Genomic DNA, 20,650 nt, shown 5'->3' on the forward strand with positions numbered 1-20,650 from the left:
AAATAGGCTGAGTTTTTTTCCCAAACCAGGGAATTAAAAAAAGAAGAGAAAAAATAAAGAAAAAGTGTTACCCATCTACTGTGCTGACCGTGAACTGAAACCTCTTCAGCTATTGTTGTTCTCTCTGCAACTTCTCCAATTGTGTAGCCTACTTATTTACACAACTTGCACATTATTTATGTTGTTACATCTTACTTTTAGTTTAGCTATAGAAAAAAAAAGTTTGCATCACTGTAGCTCCATGCATTTCCACCAGGTATTGAACTTTATGCTTTGATGCCTGTACGCTATTTTTGTGGTTCCTTTGTCAAAAGGTGTGAATATCACACAGAATTACATTTCCTTATGTGTTACTGTAAAGGAGGCTTTTTAACTAAACCACATATTTTTCTAAAGTTTGTAAGCTAACACACAATGCAAAACAACAGGCTTAACCAACCGCAATGCTAGTTCTGTTAGCATACCGTAAGCTAACGTAACTAGCATTAACAGAACTTACCGTGGCGTAAACTATCGGAACTAGTTTTGATGTTGCAGTTTTATGGTTATTGGACTTTATAGTATTAGACACAAAGTCATCAAATTTGATTCTCAAATGACGTTATTAGCCATTGTTCCGTCTTAATGAATGAAAATGAATGAAATGAATGCGACATCTTCACCACATCCAAGATGGCGTCGACGTCGACGTGCGATTCAACGGTCAAGACTATTTTCTAAGTGTACACAAACTAAAATGCAAACTCATTAGTGGCAGTAGAAAGAAGACTAAACTGACTCCCAGTTAACTGTAGAATAGATTTGAACTCAAACGCATTTTTTTTATATTTTGCATAGTTTTCATTCTGTTCAAAAGGACAGTAAATAAAGACATTGTAAAATGTTAAATATGTAATAAGTTTTAATTTTCAGGTACTGTATTTTGTGCCGCACTGAAGAAGGGGAAATTGTTTCACCATTTAAAGAGATTGTTTGTTAAAAAAACAAGAATGATGTCGAACTCTAAAGGAGAGACACACTGCAATGTTTACAGGTGAACTTATTTTGACCTTCTCTAAACCTTTGAATGCGGATGTCCGAGTGAGTGTTCAATGTTTCAATTATTTTTGCACAATTTGCTGTTGCAACCTGCTGAGGGCGCTCTGTGACACTAATTTCACTTCTAAATGAGACCTCTTTTTTTTTCTTCTTTAAAGCCTGTTGATCAACTATTAGGCACTGACTTGTTCCTGTGATGTCAAAATGTGAACGGCATGATGAAGAGGAAAGTTTACATATCAGTTGTAATTTAATCATGAAATCTATACCTTCTGTTTGACAAAAGGTTCCTACTTTCAACATACAGTAGCCGACACCTGAGAGCAAAGGCAATGGAGGGACAGCACAGCCTGTGAAATGCCTCTTTGATTTCCTTTCGTCAATACAGAGTGGCCAGTCCATTATGACCACTAGGCACAACATCATGTGATTCTTTTTTTAAATTGCAAAAATGCAAGGCCGCCATGTGAAGTCTCAACTTCCATATTTGTCTCAAAACTATGACCCAAACTCCGGTCTCCCGAGAAGCATCACACTTAAGCACCCGGCCCAAATAACCCAGTTGCATTTGTTTGCTTCTGTGCTCATATGAATGGCTCAGCAAGGAATGTTGGGAAGACACAAACAAGAAAGCAAGCACTTATCAGTCTGAAAAAACAACATTCTTTGCCATTCCCTTCCTAAAAGAAGATGTTTTTCGAATGTGAAATAATCCCACATTGGGGGGGGGGGGGGGATAAAAGTATCACGAAGGCCTTTCATGCGCTGTGCTCGGTCTCCATGTCTCTGTCTTGTCCCGGTCTGCTCTGCTTTTTGTCAGCCTGCAAAAAGGCCATCAATTAACATTCCCAGCGGTGGCCTGCGAGGGCACTAAATCACATAAGCATACGCCTCTCTTCTTACGGAGGACGCCACGCCGCGGGAGAGAATTCATGTGAAAAGCCATAAACGAGTGTCGATGGGAAGGAACTCGCATGTTCCTGTGGCACATTTGGGTCTACAAGTGGGAACGCTGATGAAATCAGTCTACATGCATGTAGTTAGTCAGTCGCAGTAGAAAGAAGACGGAAGTAAAGTAAATGACTCTCAGCTAGGAAAATGCTACTCGAAATATAAACCCAGTAGAGCTGATTTTTGCAGACAGGTCAGTTATAGGAGCCCGGGTTTCAAAGCAAAAATGGTGAAGCAGCATTTAGCTGTTATGGTGCACCCAAAAAAGTAAAGTCAGCCCCAAGTAGGATATAAAATGATTTTAAATCCAGGTTAAAAACAATGCTGCACCCGAAAACCCACCCGCCCCCCCGCCCAGTACGAATGTGTTCGTAATGCAATTGATCCTCACTTTCAAGTGATGTTGTTGTGTCACATGGTGAACTACTGACCTCTTTTGTCCACTGAATGGACTGCAGCCACTGAACCCATCTTCTTCAGCGCTGGGCATAGTTTTGAACATATCCTACTTGACTTTGGGCAGGGGGGGCAGCTGGGAACACCCGGGACTGGTCACCATCCATTTGCAGGGCACATGTAGACAACCATTCACACAAAAAGTCTCCATTCATGTTTCTCTTTTTTTTTTTATGTGGGAAGAAGCCAAGGAGAAGTTAAACAAAACCCAACATCGACCTTAGCCAAGATTTGAATTTGACTGTTGGGCAGATATGCTGTGAATATGTTGTGAATTCAATAAACATAAAAAAATAAATATTCAGAGTCATGGACCATTTAATGATCTTCAGAAGTTAAACAACAAAATTATTTTACAGTTAAAAATGTCCTCATGGAGGAGCAGCAAAATACACCCAAATTAAAACAGTTTTTGTATCAATCACTGTTTTTTTTTTTCTTCTTCTTCTAATTTATCAAAACATGATAAGTGCCTTCAACATAATAATGATAGTATTGCGCTTGTAGTCATCAAACAAGACTGACAAGCGTGATTTACTTTCAGCATCGGTTTCACACAAGAGTCCCTTTCCTCAGACAATAACGACACGGAGAGATATGAGCGCACACGGAGGGACACATGGAAGTATTTACAGCTTTGCTTCGGAAAGACAAATCCACAGGGGACAGACAATAACAAACACATCCAGTAGCGGCATGATGGTAAGTTCAAGTCACATTCGTTGCACATCTGTCTCATGAGACAGTTTGGGGCAGTGGTGGACCAAAACGGCAGTGCACAAAAACAAAAAGGTGAAATAAAATTCCCAACATTCATCCACAAAAAGGAATGAAAATACAAAGTCATATATTAAAATAGATTATGGTCATCTTTTCCTTTTGTTTTACATAAAGCACAAACATTTTGGCACGAAATTGAAAAAAAAATAAATATTTTTTTGTGGATGACATGCTTTCTTTCGTCAAGCGGTGGAAGAACACATTGAAAATATTTGAGGATCCATCTGTAAAATAATGATAAATTCACTTGGTCTCTCCACATTGCATCAGTCTTGAACTAGCTATGTATCATATTTACAGTTGCACAATGGCCTGCAAAAAGATGCTGCAAACTAACTTTTGACTGTAAACTGTACAACTCTCAACTTGGCCATGGAGCAAAAGCAGCAGACAAAAATGATTCTTCATCTCTGGGTTATACCATAATATGGATCATTTTACACTCAAATCTGTACAGACTTCACATTTGTATCTTATACATAGTGCAATGACTCCTCACATCTCTCTTTAAAAATAAAAATAAAAATCACAATCACTTTGATGGAAAGAGGGGGAAAAAAATGTCAAGAATCTCCAAAAGACTGAGTCCACAGCCTTATCAATGCTTCCAAAACATGGCAACATTGAAATATTCAAGCAGAAATGCTCTTAGAAACGACTTCAACGCCATTGAGTGAATTAAGGACTTGGTGAAGTGAACCAAAAACGTGAAGAAAGAAAGAAAGAAAAAAAAACTCGCTTAAATGCTTAATTGAGATTTTCATAAAAAATATGAGGCAATTCCAGTTTACAAAAAATAGCTGGTGTTGGCTTTTCTTTAGAAAAAAATAAAATAAAATCAAACCGAGGCAATGACGATCATGAGGTGAGGTGAAATAGTGGAGATGCTGTTTAGGAGGTCCGGGGCCAGGCGGGATAGGTGGCTCTCAGAGAAGTCACATGGTGGGAAAATCTGTACCACGTAGGCGGCCTGGGAAATACAAACATGAACATATCAACTCATTTGCTCCCAAAAACGTATAAATACATTTTTATGCAGCCTCTGAACTGAGAGAACGCTTGAAGCAATGGTAGTTATTACAAAAACGGCCGGCAGGTGTCAGCAGAGTATTGGAGATCAACCAGGGCCATGTTGCGAAAAGCTCTTTTCCCACACTGTTTTCAACAGGTTTCTGAACAATGATGACATTTGGCTATATTTTAATTGCTGCAAAACTGAAACAGGTACAAAATATACTTTTTTTCCTGATAAAAGAAAAGACTCTAATCTTTCTTTTGATAGGTTCCATATTTTTTATAGCAATAGAACAGAATGATCTGTGGGCCTTGCAAAATCAGTCAAAATCCAGTAAAACAGTCGGGAGCGAAGGGCCTTGCTTCAGTGAAAATGGCTGAGAGTGATTGAGTTAAAGAGGGAGGAACTTCAACAAGTCATATTATTAGACCAGTTTTTCCCAACCTTTATTGAGCCAAGGCAGATATTTTACACTTGAAATCTCTCGAGGAATAACAGCAGACAAAAATGTCACTACCAGCCAAAAGTTGGCACACAATATTGAATGAGTCCCAACTTTTGAAAGGTAGTGTATTTACAGGGTGCACCAAAAAATACAGACAACTTCATCCCCCCCCCCCCCATTTTTCTTCATTTATCATTTAAAGAGACATGAGGCCATCAGAATTTGACAACGTAGTCTTTGTAAGTATATCATAACCTGCCAACTGACATCAGAGCAGTTTTGCAACATCGCCTCCTGCCAAGAAGTTTTTCTATCACCAACTGCAGTTCAGTACCTGTTTGAGAAGCTTTATGACCGTTCACAACGCTCCAACACTTTGTACAATTTAGGCTATCCAAAAAGCAAGTTTCACCAAAAACGAATCCATTGATGGCAATCCACACAACGGAAGGCCTGCTTACCACCACCACTGACAAAATCACCTACAAGAACTCCCTGAGCAGGCGTCTGTGCAAAACCATGAACAATCTCAGCGGAACTCCCCCATCGACAAAAGCTTGACGCATCATAATCCTTTCCTTAAAGCATTTGCGCTACGGGATAATTTCCCACGGCACACTTCTCACTAACGTGCCAAGACACTGTGGTTGGGAATTACAGTATTCAAATGTTAAACAGACCTGATTAGAACCAGGATTGGGCACATTGATGATGCCAGCTGCCTGCTTGGCCTGCAGGTAGGTGATGAAGCCACTTTTCAAGGCTTGCGTTTGACTGAGGACGTCATCCTGGTCTCGACCACATGGCAGCGCCAGGAGCAAACAGTAATCATTCTCCACCTGCCGTTGATGACATACCGGAACTTGTGTCATTCTTACTTTATCCTCCCATCACATTTTTTCCCCAATCCAAAAGTACTTACAGTCATCCGTCGTGCCACGCTGTCTAGCTGAGAAGCTTCCAGCCTCATCCTCTGAACAATGCGAAGAAGAGGACCGCCCTCTAGCGGCGGCAGTGAGCGCTGAGCCAACAAAGTGTTGCCAGAAACAAAGTGCAGCTGGACAGCGGCCTGCTCGTTCTTCAGTGCCAAAAGGCCTTGCCACATGATGGGATATTTCTGGACAAAAACAACATTTGGTTTGACTTTCCTATGAGGAGGGGAATTGAAAATGTTCATCACAATGAATTAATTACAGACACAAAAACTGCATTTCATCACACAAGGCACTTTCTCGGGGCCCTAATTCCAGTGTTGTGTGGCTGCTCAAAGGGGAAAATTAGTACAAGAGTGTGAAAAATGTGCAGCTATAAGCAAACGGTAACAAAGATTAGCGGAGCCATTCAAAATCTGGAAATTCAAAAAAATAGTGACTGGTTATTTTGTTATCTATCTTTTAACTCTTTGACTGCCAAAAACGTTAAATAACGTTTAGTAAAATCCTATGGAGGAGTGCCAAAGACGTTAAAAGACGTTTTTTTCAAAACAGAGATGAAACTAACCATTTTCTATTGTTGATTACTGAAAAACGGAATACGGTAGAAACAAACTTTTTTTTCTGATGAAAGATGAGAGTCCAATCTTTCATTTGGTATTATGTGTGTTTCCATAGTCCAAACACATAATTTTCTGTGAACCTTGAAAGATCAGTCAAAAATGCTTAAATCGGCTGGCACCCCCGGCATCCCTTTTCTGAAAACGTCTGGCAGTCAAAGAGTTAATACAACACCAAAAAAATAGACTAAGATAAAAAAAATATATATATTTAACTGAAGGTGGGCGACAGAAATTAATTACATTTTATTTGGTCCAGTTTATGTGGCCCGGAAGTAGTATTAATAAAGATACATTAGCTTGTTAGCTGCCACGGTCAGTTTGGACAAATACTATACGTTTTTATTTGAGCAAAGCAACAAATAAACTTTAATTTGGTGAATGAAGATGAAATGGAAAAAGATGACAAAAAGGACAAAGAAGAAGAAGATGTCGTAGTCATGGCAACCATTGCGTGACTTACAGCATGTCATTAGTTTGCTGCAGACTCTCAGCAACAAACAAATGGACTATTAATAGCACCAAAAGGCGTAATTAAGGAATCTAAGATTTTGCAATGCCGGATTCTAATTAATGTAAACCATTTTAAATAAAAAACTAAACAAAAACATTTTCACAGTTAGAAGCGGAAGTTTCAAATCCGGCCGTAACTTGTTCACTGTTGTCAACATTATTAGGATTTTGGATGCCAGGCCAAGATATGATTTTAATAAATGCATGTCACGCCTGAGGACAAATTGCAAAACCAGCCAAACTATGGAAAAAAAGTGACAAATAATCTGAAAAATACAGTAGCCGATTACAAATCGGTCTATATTTTTTTCTTCCCCCCCCCCCCCTGTTAAATTACAAAAACAAAATGATTTATTTTTTCTTTGGCGCTTTTGACTGCCAAATGAAAATGGAAAGAACAAATGATGGCAGATTATTCAGCGCTCTGTTCCCAACTTCACGCAAGAAAAATGTGTCAGTAAGCACAGAAACCAGAGCAAACATGAACACTTCTAGTTTAAGAGCATGGCTAGCCTGTCTCAGTAACATACTTTAAAGATGAGAAGAAATCAGGGACGCAAAGTTACTTTCAATTTTAAAGTCACGTTACAAAGAGGATCGTCTCTGTGTGTGACTGTCCCTCTCTCTCTTTTCACATTCTAATTGAAATGTGAACAAATTAAAGCTGAGTGTGTGCATAAATCCCACCGTCAAAAGCTGCACCATGTCAATGGAGCGGTGTCCTGAAGGATCTGACTTGGCATCCGCTCGTGGCTGAAACGACGTAGACGAGGGTACCGCAGGCAGAGGTGAAGTCAGGAAAGCTGGAGAGCCTTTCTGTTGTGACTGATCTGGTTTGTGATTCAGGCCCATTGAGGTGGTCATAGGAGACTGGTACGAGGGTGAGACACCCTCCCTTGGTATTCGGGACATGTTAGAAGAGGTAGAATGGCGAAGGTGGGGACTCTCGGGCTTGAGAGACTGAGGCATTTTACATAGGTGACCCAGTTCAGATTCTGCTGGAATCTGTTAAGTAGAACAAAAATCAACACATCAGTATGTATCGTATGAATGGCTTCATTCGGAATACTGTCACCAAATGAAAGTATTTTATTTACCTGTGAAGATGCACTCCGTCCTGGTGAAGGATGTCCACTTAACTGGGTAGCAAAGCCCCTCGGGTCACGATAGACTGGAAAGGAGGCCACACTTCCGGTATGAGACATCTGGATGCCATGAGGGTGAGGAGACACCATGACGGGGCTGGATGTGTGAACTGCCCTGATTCGACTTTCACTGTTCGCCGACTGGATCAGCTGTCCTTCCGGTGCTTTGAAGGATTTTTTCCCCGAATGCTCCGCGTTCTTCCTCACAGAGATGTTACTGGTTCCGTTCTGTGAGCCGTGCGACAATCTGGTTTCCACGGCGGCCTGCTCTCCCAGATGTTGATGCGCGAGCAAGCTCTGGTGCACGCCTCTGTACTGCTCCAGACTTAAGCTTGCGTGGAGCCCTCCGCGATCATTGTGACGCAACACGACATCCGATTGCAGCTGTGGCAACGAGGCTCTGCTAAGGCCTTGGTTAAAAGGTCGGTGTTCGTCCTCAGTTACGCTGCTGACACCACCAGCAGTAGACAAAGACCCCTGGGGAGTTGAATGGGATTGCCTGATGACAATCGACTGAGATATGCCTGAGTGTTGTACTGGCGCCGGCAGAGGAGAGGACAGAGAATTACTTCGCCTTCCGTAGCTAATGGCAGGCATCGGTGAAGCGTTCATCCTTGCTTCGTGTGCCGCTGACTGGGTGACGCTGTGAGGTTGGATGATGACAGAAGACTGTTCTGAGTGCGGGTGATGCATAGCGGCATTGAAATTTGACCGGGATGACAAGCCATGAGGCATGACGACTGAGGTTCCTACTGGCGAACTGCTAGTGGCGCCCGCCTTGACAAGACGCGAAGGGGAGAGAACGGCCGATTGTGAGGACTGGGGGTCTTGCTTTGGTTGCAGAGCTGAGTGATCCGTCGGCGTGCCGGGACTGGCGCTCATGCATGATCCAGAAAGTGAGGGGTGGTGAGGACTCTTGATAGGGCTGAGGTTAGACTGTTGGACTGATTTTGGGGGCAGCACCTCCGTTCCCAGTCTCTTACCATGCTGTTGTATGACGGCTTGGTTGTACATTAAAACTTGAGGAGCAGAAACTGGCTGTCGAAACATCTTAACCACACTTCCCTGTGATGCTGTGTGATACAAAACTTCTGGCTTGTCACAGCTATGGCTATCCTGCTTGGTACTGGAAATGACTGGTTGAGAGTTATAAGACTGGTTGGCCAAAAGAACCCCTGTGCGGCCATAAGCAGGTGGAGTAGGGGGTACTTTAGTACCGGGAAATTGAGACAAGGGAATTATCGGGTCTTGCTTTGTCTGAGATTTCGGCATAACTTGCTGAAACTCTACGTCCCCGGCACTGGCTTGCGGAATTTGACTTATTTTGGCTCTCATTCTGTGGGGCCCTTCTGTTTTCTGACCAGAATAACTCAGAACAACAACACCCTCGGATGTATTTACTCTAAGACCAGGAACGGAGCGTGAAGTTTTCTCGACAACAGAGCGTCCTCTAGTTTCGTCTTCAACGATATCAAGGCTATGGTATCGATGATTTTCATGAGAACTTGCTTTGAATTTTGGTTTGGCCAAAGAGGGACGCATGCTTCTACTGCTAAGGGAAATCCGTGGTGTCTCGTCAGTATCATAAGGCATTGGAATACGACTTATTACGGAGGTAGTCGGGGAAATGACCGTATGTTGGGTGGTCTCGCCACAATTATTGGAGGACTCTGCCAGCGATTTGTATTTGTGATGTATAGACTGAGGGAGTAATGACAATTTATCTTCCACATGCCGTGGACCCATAGCAACAGAGATATTCTCATTTTCTGACATCTGTACATGATCTGATGTAGAAGTTGTCACCAAAGTGGTGGGAATAGAATTGCTATTTGATGCAGACACATATTTAGGTTCCATTAGGATTTTTCTTAATGTACTGGAACTAGGATGGAGATCAGAAGCTTTAGTATCAGGAGGCATTGGGGGGTTGATTGAAGAGGGTCCAAGTGAAGTTGATGCTGGTACAGTAGAAGTTACCACCGTTACATGACATGGCGGACTAACAAAGATTCGACTTTCTTCAGTTCTCGCAGGCCAGTTGGGCAGAAGTTTAGCAGGTCGTAATAAAGGGACACCTGATTGAGAAACGAGTGGTGGCCGGGCAGGTGAAGGAGTAAGACTAGAGGGAGGTGACTCTGCTGCCTGTGAATGTTTTTTGCCATTGGTGATGACTCTTGAATCTGAATGAAAGGCTGATTCTTTCGGCACAGGTTGTTCAACTTCGGGTTGTTCTGCCTCTTTGGGTGTGCCCAGAGTTGTAGAGCTTGTAACATCATGCCTACATGTGGCAACAGCCGTTACCACTGATCCCACTATAGTGGTCCCAGTTGTAATAACTGCTGCTTTGGAATTTATGATTTCAGGATCCTCTGGGATTGAATCTGGTAGCTTGAAAGGGGAAGGCTCTGGACGCACTACATCTTCGTTCTTCTTATTTACGGGACATTTACGACTTCTTGACTTCTTCTGGGTTTTGGGTCTACCTTTACCTGTTTTCTTGGGTTTATTGGCTACTGGGGAACCATCAATAGACTTAGATTCTGATATTGGACTCGATATCACAAGACCATCATCTGAGTCTGGAGCAGGAATAGTATTGGTTTCGGTTTCCGTGTTCTCAGTAGTGGCTGCAGGCAGCAACGCATCAGGAGTGGGAATAAGAGCACTGAAAGTGGGAGTAGCAGTGAATCCTTCTGCATCTGCGCTTGATTCTTCAGCTGTAATGGAATCAATAGCAGCTGCAAGCTCAGTTTCACTAGATGGGTTAGCTCGCTTTTCCTCTTCAACCTCAGTTTGTGACTGCGACACGACAGTACGTGCTGCGGGCACTTGGCCTGAAGGTGGCTCCTTAAACAGCCGGGGAGGTTGCTCAGTAAGTTTGGCTATATTTTCAACTGCTTGCTCTAGTTCCATTTGATGTGCGAGAAGAACAGCAGCTGGGTGCACTGGAAGCTCTGGCTCAGATGCAACATCTTCAATGTCTTCAACGTTTTTCACATCATGTGCCTTTGATTCTTTGGGAAGGCATATTGATATTGATTCTTCAGACTTAACTACAGCCTTGGTTTTCTTATTACTATCTGGAAATGACTCAGCGTCATTATTTTCAGAACGGAGTAAACCTTTTACATCATCAACACTTACACGGATTTCAAGGTTTCTCAAGGTGTGGGACTTATCTTGAGTGAACTGCTTGGTACTTCGTTTGAACCTTTGCCTTTTCATTTTGACACTCTTTTCAGCCACTTTGCTCTTCAGGAGAGTTACACCTGGGTTCTCAAGATCCCCATCAGTCGATGTAAGTGCCGTGTCTTGTACCTTTTTGTGCGTTTGCGAGTTTGTGTCTGATAACTTTGCAGTCAGGTCCGAATCAGCTTTGGGTTTTAGCTCTGATTCATCACAACTGACCATTTCTGTTAGTTCGACTAGAGCTGTAGCGCCTTCAGACTGCTTGTCAAGTCTGCTTCCTTTTGTGTTAAGTGGTGTTAATTCAGTTAGTGGCATTTGCTGCACCTTTGTAAGGGAGCTCCATCCCTCAGGTGACTTCACAACTTCCGGTGTGCTTGAGGTATCTCCCACCTCTGTGTTAGCATCTGTTGTTTTCTGCGTATCCCCTTTTGCTGGCAATAAATGGTCAACTCGTTTCACACCTCTTTTAGGTGGGCGCCCTCGTCTAGGATTGGTGGATGGAATTTGAACATCTTGCTGCATGAGTTCTTTATCTGCAGCACGTTTGCGCATTGTTCGTGATGGCTCCACTGCGTCTTTGCCAGACTGCTCTCCTTTACGTATGGTGGCATAGACTGATCGGACGTTTCTTCGACGTGTTCTGCCTTGAACCAAACCAGACTCATCGTTTTGTTCAGAATTTGATGCTCGAATTGGGGACTTTGATGCAATTTTGCACTCTGACGGTCCTTTCTGTGCTTCTGCTCGTGGAGATGAGCCCCTTTTGAGTTTCTCTCGATCAATACGTTCACTCTTTCGTGTTGCAGGTTTATCTTTAGCATTTTTGGTAGCCTTTGATGCACGCAATATGGTGTGCGGCTTTGCCCTTTTATTTTTAGGTTGTCTTCGGTTAGGCACTGGTTTACTTTCGACCTGTAGCTCTGGCATACATATTTCATGGACTATCTCGGCTCTCTTAGATTCCTCAAAATGTGTTTTCTGAGTTTGTGCCTCGTGGTCACGTTCATCTTTTATGTTTGTATACTCGGAGCATGTAGACTCTGTATTCTCCTGCTCAAAATTAATCCCAGAACTCCCTGGAGTTGGAGGCTCATCTCCCACAGGAATGTCACTCATTTCTGCTTTGGGCTCATTTACCTCTATTTTTGCTTTTACTTCATTTTCAGCCTCTGAAAGTATGGGTGGAGGGCTTATATTTGGTTTAGGGGTTATAGGTTTCACGTCTTTCAAAAGAGGAGGCGAGAAAGAGATCTCAACAACTGTCTCTACACTGTCTTCTTGTTTTGATGTCACATGTTGATCAATGGGCAGTATTAAAACGTCTTTCTTTTCGGGTGATGACATTTCATTCAAGCTTGGAACAGTTGGGGTAGCAGATCTGGTCGAATGGGGGCAGACCTTCAATTGTGTGGTTGCCATTTTATCAGAGACCACATCATCACAACCTGGCATATAATTATTTTTAAACTCCACCACAACTGAATCCATCTCAGGATCAAGTGGACAAATGTCCTTGTCTTTTTGTTGTTGTAGTTCCAAAAAACGACTGTGGAACAGCACAATGGGCTCTAGTGGACCATCACCATCTTCACATTCTGTCTGCACTTCAGGTTCACCTGGCTGAGCAAAATTCCTATCAACTACCGTTTCAGATTGTTGGTCTTTACGTTCAAGGTGCTGTAAACGGCGAGAATCCTGTTCAAAGATGGAGCTATGAAGGAAGCGGGAAGCAAACAGTTCCTGGCGTTCTTGGTCCTGAGGCTTAAGTTCCTCTTTTTTGCTGTGCAGATTTTCAGCAGAGTTCGCACGAATCTTCTTCTTCTTCATATACCAAGAAGGAATTGGTCGGGGTGCTAGTTCTACCTTGTTTTTCTCTGTGCAGATGTGCGTGGGTGGGAAGCGCGAAGGAAGAAAAGACCAGTTATCTTCCCGTGAAGAGTAAAGCGTCTTGGCTCTTTCGAGAAGTGCTTTTGTATCAGGGGTTATAGTTTTGTCAAGCGCGAATGAGTAAAATTTATTCTTTTCCAATGAGCCACAGAGTTTCAGATCCGTCATCCTCTCGTCATGCTCCCTGAGGATATAAGACAAGGAACTACTGGACTTGTGAGAGATGTGTTTTCTTTCTCCATCATCATCAGAATCAGACTGTACTTCTCCTGGTTCCAAATCCTGACCATGGCATTTAGCAACACTTTCACTTTGGAAAGTCACTTCCATTTTTTGAGAATCAGAAGAAACCCTTCCTAGCAAACTGTACATTAAGTCCTCATTGCCGCCAAGAAATGATGCCTTCAGCTTTTCCTGCTCACTTTCAGGTGTTTGAAAATGTCTAGGTTTCAGGGCCATATTACTTTTCAATGACTGTGCATGTGGAAAGTGTTCTTTTGTCAGAGATGGTTTTGTTTCCGTGTTTACGTCTGAGATAAAAATATGGGTCGTTTCCTCCTCCCTTCTTAAAGAAATGGGATCTGTTGAGGGTTTAAGATGGTGAAAAATACCATCATTCAACTTTTGACAAGTTCTAAAGTTTTCCTCTCTTTTTGACTTGATATGATCTTTTTTGTTTCTTTTATACAAAGAGAAGTCATCATTGTTTATTTCCTGGTTTGGTTTTCTAATATCATGTAAGGCATAATCCATTCCAAAGTCTTGGGTTTCATCGCGAGGTGCGTGGTCACACTTGTCACTCTTGTCGAGATCACAAAGTTTGGCTTGCAACCATCGACTCGGTTCAGTTTTGCGTTTTGTAAAGGTATTGGTCTTGCCAAAGCGTACAAACTGATCCTCACCTTCAGAGTCTCTACAGTTCCTTCCATCTTGGTCCTTCTCACACAAAATATCTCTCTGTTCTTTTATTTCAGTGAAATCAAGGGTGGTGTCACTTGATGTCATTGTGAGACTGGAGCTATTTTCACTTTTTGAGCTCACTAATTTCATCTTTGGCAAGGGGGAGTCTAATTGTTCTGAACATTCATCTGGCAGTGCTTGCTCGGATGGCAGCTGAAGAGGAAGGTTTATGGAGTCATTTTCAGAGTCTTGTCCCTCTTTAGGACTATTAAATGAAAATATCCGGACAGACTTATCCCTGCTATGTTCCCTTTTTTGCATCTTTTTTACAAAAACATTCTTATGGAAATCAGAGTCCTTATTATGCCAAGGCTTATGAAGGACAGACCTACCAAAGTCATCTTCACTTATTCTCTTCTGATGATCATTTTTGCCAGAGTCTTCAAAACGTCTTTTTCTTGCAGCCAAGCGATCAAAATCCATTGAAACACCGCTGTCGAAACCAATTTCACATTTTCCATGTTTTTTAGACTTCATTTTGACATCCATGTCAATGTGTTCCACTAAACTGTGCATGTTTTTATCTCTGGGCCCCTTTCCATTTCCTTTTGATGACTCTGTGCGGAACAGAGGACTTCTTTGGTCAGCTGAAGTTGATACTAGTCCAGGACTGTCATTGCCACCCCTCACTATTTGTTTTTCATGAGCAACCAGTTTTCCTTCATCTTCTTTCACGCGTGTTAACTGCACCACGCAAGGCAAAAGATCCAACTTGCCTTGACTTGAGCTATCATTCAAAATCTTAAAATTTTTACTTTGAATGGAACACTCTGGGCTTATATCTCTATCAGGGTCAGGTTCGGCATCACATGTTTGGATGATTGGTGAAGATACTTTGAGCTTTTTAAGTCGCTGTCTCTCACTTTTATCCTTATCGCCGCGATCATTACGTCCAGCACGCTTCTCCTTTTCAACCAAATGGACCTTTTCAACTTCACAAACACCCTTTTCAAATTTGTTCATTTTAGTATACCGTTCTGTACGTGCCTTATCGAGTTTTTCAAATCTGGGAGGCGAGACTGAACTGCAGCTACCACTTCTTTCAGAAGACGGGCAACATATTCGGCGGTCGGAGTCACTTGGTATCCTTTCAGAGATTGAAGGGGAAGCTATGGGGGTTGGAGGGCGACGGGACGCAACAAGAGTTGGGCTTTGACTCCGCTCAATGGTTCTTCTTCCGTGGTCACGGCCGCGGTCCGTCTCGAAGCGCTCCCTCTCCCTCTCACGTTCCCGTTGCAAATAACTGTATTTACGAATATCCTGCTCGTAAGGATCAGCTCGGTACTCTCTGTAGTCCCGGGTGTCTTCGTAGTACTGCGTTTCATAGTAATCTCCTTGATATGGATCCCATTCGGCGTAGAACTCACGACTTCTGCTTGTGTATTTACGGCGAGGATCTTCAGCATATGTTCCCGGTGTGCGTACATTTTCATAATACTGTCTCTCCACTTGAAACTCATATTGAGAGCGGCGATCATCCCTGCCAAGATAGGGCATAGATAATGCAAATGAAAACACATATAGGAGTCAAGGATTGCCCTCATTTAAGTTGAGGTATGAACTACGGTATATTTACTAAGCAAACAAACCTTCTTTCAGTAAGAATGTCATAAAAATCTCTAATATCCTGGCCAGATGCTTGCATTGAACGATAGAAAGCCATCTGACTCTCCTGATTGGCAAAGTCCACCTAATAGAAAAAAGTAGATTGTTTCAATTACTATTTTACAGGTAATCCGACATACTAGAGCAGGTTTACCTTTATTTTAGTGCCCCCTATCTTCCATCCTTTTGTGTCTTTGACTGCAGCTTGAGCATATTCAATGTTGTTATACAAGATAAGGGCCATTCCTTTCATCCGGTCGAATACAACCTGCAGAAGACAAACTTGTCAGATGCCCAAGAGGGCAAAGTACAACTAGTTGTATGTCCACCCACCTTGACAACATGTCCGTAGCGGCAGAAGTGTCGGGTAAGAAACTGTTCAGTTGTGTTTGATGCTAATCCATCCAGCCACACACAAGTTGTAGGCATACTCTTTCCAAAGCCCAGCTGAAAAAGAAAGCCTGTTTAAAATATTTGTATCATAGACCTGTTGATCGATTTTCTTATGGAATTTCATTCTTACTTTAAGTCTATTGTTTCCAAGGTACTCCCCATCCATCTTCTTTATGGCTTTGCAGACACTTGCAATGTCACAGTATTGCAGAAAGGCATATTGTGGGGCTCCGTTCACTTTTTTGATGTCAATATCCTTCATGGGAAAAAAATAAATAAAATCCTGTTAGTAGGTAACTTTGACGAACGTGTAGCAAAGCTCAATTTGCTTAATAAACATACCACAATCTCTCCAAAGCGCTGAAATATGCTGAGAAGATCATGATATGTGGTGGTCTTCTCCAAGTTCCCAATGAACAATGTTCTTGTAGCCTTTGGATGAAACTCATCTATCCTTTCATCCAAGGGCCGGAACTCATTCTCACTTTCAGTCTCTGGAAAAGTTGATTTCTTGTTAGTCGATGTATTGACTTCATAAGACCATGTACAAGACTTCAAAATCACAACATACCAGGGCCATTCCAGGCAGTGACATCAATTTGCATTCCAAAAAAGAGCTTCCCCTTTGACGCTCCGAGAGCTTTTTCTTGGTCTTCTTGTTGGCGAAAAAACACAAGTCCATATCGCTCCTCTGAAGCTCCATGAATTTGTACAGATGTGACTTTTCCATGTTTTTTAAACTCATGAAACAAACCGTCTTTGAGACTTGTATCTGTGGTGGAACACAAAGTATATTTTGAAAAGGTGTACTGAAAAAACAGGCTTTTTTTTTTTAATTTCTTTTTTTTTTTACTTGGGCTGACAGGCAACAACAACCCACCTGTAGAGCGTACAGGAAGATTTTGGACCTTGATGCCGAAGCTTTTACGTGGTTCCTCCTTGTCAAGGGATGATAAAGGAAGTGCTGATGGTGCTGGAACAGCAGCTGACTGCACGGAACGAGCTGGCGACTCATCACTTGAACTACTGCTGGAATCACTGAGACAAAGACAAAACAACATTATATGAACATAGCCTTGCCGAACTGTCCAACTAGAATGCAAAATGTTGCAGCTCCTTTGTTTTCCCATCGAACTATCTACAGTACATTATTTCAATTCAAATACATTTTAAACAGCCGATGCTGTTCCACTTGGATCCCATAGATGTGAAACAGCATGCTTTTAAAATGTTTTAAAAACAAAACAAGAAGGCACCATTTCCAACCACTGTGTCTACTGTAGGACTATTAATGGTAAAAATAATAATAATAAAAAACAGAATGTCACAAGCAAATGGACATGATATTCACTTCACAATGTTAATTAAGGTGTGCACACATTGCACAGGCGCAGTAATTGAAAAAAAAAATAAAAAATTCATAACTCCGCTTGCTATGTCGACTTACAAGACCAAATATCTCCTCTTGGGTTTGAACCACTGCTCATCCTAAAACGTGCGCCGCTGGTGTCTGTGCTCACTACGTGTTTTGCAATCTGCAATAATGGTGACATACAAGTACAATAGAATATCATCCTTTCACATAACGCGCAATAACTGCTTACTACTCTCATCCACTAGTTTATTGTTCGTGTGCACATGTATAATTATGCATTATTCATATCGTTTTTATTTCATTGTATTAGCAGTAAATACTTTTGAATACAGGCACCAAGAAGTAGCAACCTCAAATGTTGCCGTATACAATGGCAATAAAGGTGATTCAAATTCGGATTTGTCCGTCGCTGCATTCCACTGTGAAAGGATAAATGGGAAGTGTGTGTGTGTGTGTGTGTTAAAAATCATGGCTGCCTTATTTTCCTCCAACCATCCCCTTGCCAGCCTTCACTTACTGCTTTTCTCCCCCCTCCCCTCCCTTTCGCCTTCTGTGCTCAGACACTCCCGGAAGTGCTACTGAATGAGGAGCCTGGCCTGTGGGAGTGGGCAGGCAGCCAGCACTGGCTAGAAATTTCCAGTTTCAACTGGATCTCACGGAAGGGGGTTGAGGTGGGGTTGGACTTTACCACAGAGGTACGCAGTGAGAAAGATAGAACAGTCATCTCCTGAAAATACCCCAACAGCACTACCTCATATGACCATAGGTGTCACTCTAACCTGTTTACAATGTCCAAAAAGGACCATGCAGTTCACACCAGAAAACAAGTACTGCATGCATATGAGCATGAAGGTGTATGTTTTGGCATGTCGTAGCTCCTTGCAAGTGTCCTCATTTTGTATTTGTATAAATGAATATGTATGAACGGGACGCATTGAGCACCATTTGGTGTCGAAAGCGGTATATACCTGAAATTTCAGTGCATTTACCATTTAGGTTTTGTCTGCACTTTCAGACATTTATTGAACAGGAAAGATATCCATGACAGTGGCTCGCCTTTATTTATTCTTTTCAACTCGAGCTGCAGAATATCCAAAGCTGGCTCACAACTAAAATTCACAATACTAAGTAAAAGTCAATGAAGTGAGACACAGTAACTTGAAAAACTTTGAAGTTAGGGCACTTGTACGACAAGATACCACTGTGTTAATTCCCTTCCTCCATGAGCAGTATATCATGTTTAAAAATTACACAATTTAAAATGTTGACCATTACAGAGTTCCTCTGGTGCCAGGGCATGAAATATATATATATTTTTTGTTGCTAATCTGTACTCACAGTTTAGCAATCTGTTCCCACGGTTTACTAATCTGTTCCCACAATTTACTAATCTGTTCCCACAATTTAGCAATATGTACCCACAATTTAGCAATATGTACCCACATCTTAGAAATCTGTACCCTTAGTTTAGTAATCTCTACCCACAGGTTTTCTAATATGTTCCTACAGATTAGCACGTCAATAAGAAACGAAGAAGAACACAAGTTTACATACAAGTTTGATCTATTTGAAAAGTGGGATAGTGTGGAGTGTGAAACAGGCGAGAAACTCCATGGCATTTTGATTTTGTAGAAATCATACCCTGGGCATTTGAGGGGATTCGTAAACTACTGCTGCACTTCTTATTTAATTTTGATTTTATCTCTCTCTATTCTGTTTTTTCCTTACTGTAAACTGCAGCTGGACTGAGTCCAGGAAAAAGTTCCCCACGGGGAAAATAAAAGTATATCGTATCGTATCGTAAATGTGAAAACCAATTTTGAAAACCAACAGAACACTGGCTTGAAACTCTAGTTAATACCCTAACCCTGGAATTAAAGCACTGACCCTCAAACCCTTTGAAACCTTAAACCAGGCTTGAAAACTTTCCCAAAGCTTGAGTGCCTACTTTGAAACCCTTCCACTGTCTTGAAACACAAGCCTAGAGATCAGTGGTCCCACAACCACAGGTGGTGGTACCGTCCGAACACTCCTACCCCTTTGTAGGGATAGGGGCCGGGTTACGGGGCTAACTCTAACTCTTCATTTTAGTAGTAGTATTTTTTTTTATACTGTAGCATACATCCCACTCAAGCCATGGAAAAAATCTGTACTACCATGAACAGGTTGCTGGCGGAAAAAAGGTTGTGGCCTAGGATATTGATTTGGACTCTACTGACCAATTGCGATAACACTTGTTGTTGATGACATTGCCGTATCTGCCTCTTTGTTAAAATGTTGGGTGAGAAAGTAAACATGACACACAGAGCAAGAAGAAGCCACACGGTCCGTCCACTAAGGTATCATGAAATGTATAGTTGTGAAACCAAATAAGTGCTTAGGCGGTAGTCTGACTGGAGCAGAGAGTAATCAATTCTGAATAGCAAGTCAATTATTAAGCGTCAAGAGAGAAAATTATACAACAGCTACACAGTAAGAGCACACAACTGGTCCGATAACCAGAAATGAACTGGCATGTTACTGCACGTCAATTACAATTTGTTAGATAGTTTGGCGCCGGGCCATAACCTTGTACTTCCAAAATCGTGAGTTTTCAGGAGACCCCAAAAACCGTATGTTTGAACATTGCATCATCAAAGAGAGCAAGTCATTTTCAACACTTTAGACAAGTGTACGACTTACCAAAAGTTTAGATAAAATTATTATTTTTTTTTTTTAAAAGATTAAAAAAACAAAAACAAATTGTCACTTATGAGGTTTCGGCCTGACGCCAGCGAAACGATACCTTTACATGAATTCTAGGTCGTATTGCCCAAACCTAAGGCTAGCCTTGAAACCCTATATTAGCCTGGTTTACATGGAGTCATGTATTCCGATTAGAATGAATCCGAACGGCCAAGCGGAATGAAAATGCTCCATATAAACACCTCTATCGGAATGAAAAGCATGAATCTGAATGGAATTTCATTCTGAATCACAGAGGGAGGGGGGGGGGGTATATTCCCTTTGTCAATCCGAACGAGCGTCATGTATATACTTGAATCGTAATGGCGAGGCGTTTCCACCCACTAAAATGGCGGTGTCTCCCTTGTTTTTAAGTACTTGAAACTTGTTTTTATCAAGATGTTGCCTCAATAAAAGTGTTAACACTATCACAACTACTGTGCTAAATGACAAATGAACTCCATCTTGCTAAATCACGTGATCGATGTCCGTGCGTCGCCGCGATCCGATTAAACGGGGGAGTATATAAAACGGCAATATCGGCAAAATCGGAATAGATCGCATCGCATGTAAACATGTGACCAGAGATCTTCCTTCGGAATGATTTCAATCGGAATAA

The 20,650-nt window shown here is 41.8% G+C and overlaps 1 protein-coding gene across 2 annotated transcripts in view; it reads right to left on the reverse strand.

Moving 5' to 3' along the window:
- Positions 1–2,745: 2,745 nt before the first annotated feature.
- The window catches only part of spen (spen family transcriptional repressor), a 30,514-nt gene continuing 12,609 nt past the window's right edge, over positions 2,746–20,650 (reverse strand). For both annotated transcript variants that reach the window (XM_077568668.1, XM_077568673.1), the window contains exons 4-15: positions 16,813–16,970; positions 16,504–16,704; positions 16,275–16,426; positions 16,063–16,188; positions 15,873–15,986; positions 15,694–15,807; positions 15,524–15,624; positions 7,848–15,414; positions 7,438–7,755; positions 5,608–5,802; positions 5,366–5,524; positions 2,746–4,195 (exon numbers count right to left, since the gene is read on the reverse strand). In XM_077568668.1, the coding sequence (XP_077424794.1) occupies positions 4,064–4,195; positions 5,366–5,524; positions 5,608–5,802; positions 7,438–7,755; positions 7,848–15,414; positions 15,524–15,624; positions 15,694–15,807; positions 15,873–15,986; positions 16,063–16,188; positions 16,275–16,426; positions 16,504–16,704; positions 16,813–16,970 (9,337 nt within the window). In that variant the 3' untranslated portion in view covers positions 2,746–4,063. The remainder of the gene's footprint in view (positions 4,196–5,365; positions 5,525–5,607; positions 5,803–7,437; positions 7,756–7,847; positions 15,415–15,523; positions 15,625–15,693; positions 15,808–15,872; positions 15,987–16,062; positions 16,189–16,274; positions 16,427–16,503; positions 16,705–16,812; positions 16,971–20,650) is intronic.

Source organism: Vanacampus margaritifer, chromosome 1, assembly GCF_051991255.1.
Source record: "Vanacampus margaritifer isolate UIUO_Vmar chromosome 1, RoL_Vmar_1.0, whole genome shotgun sequence".
NCBI classification, from domain to species: Eukaryota; Metazoa; Chordata; class Actinopteri; order Syngnathiformes; family Syngnathidae; genus Vanacampus; species Vanacampus margaritifer.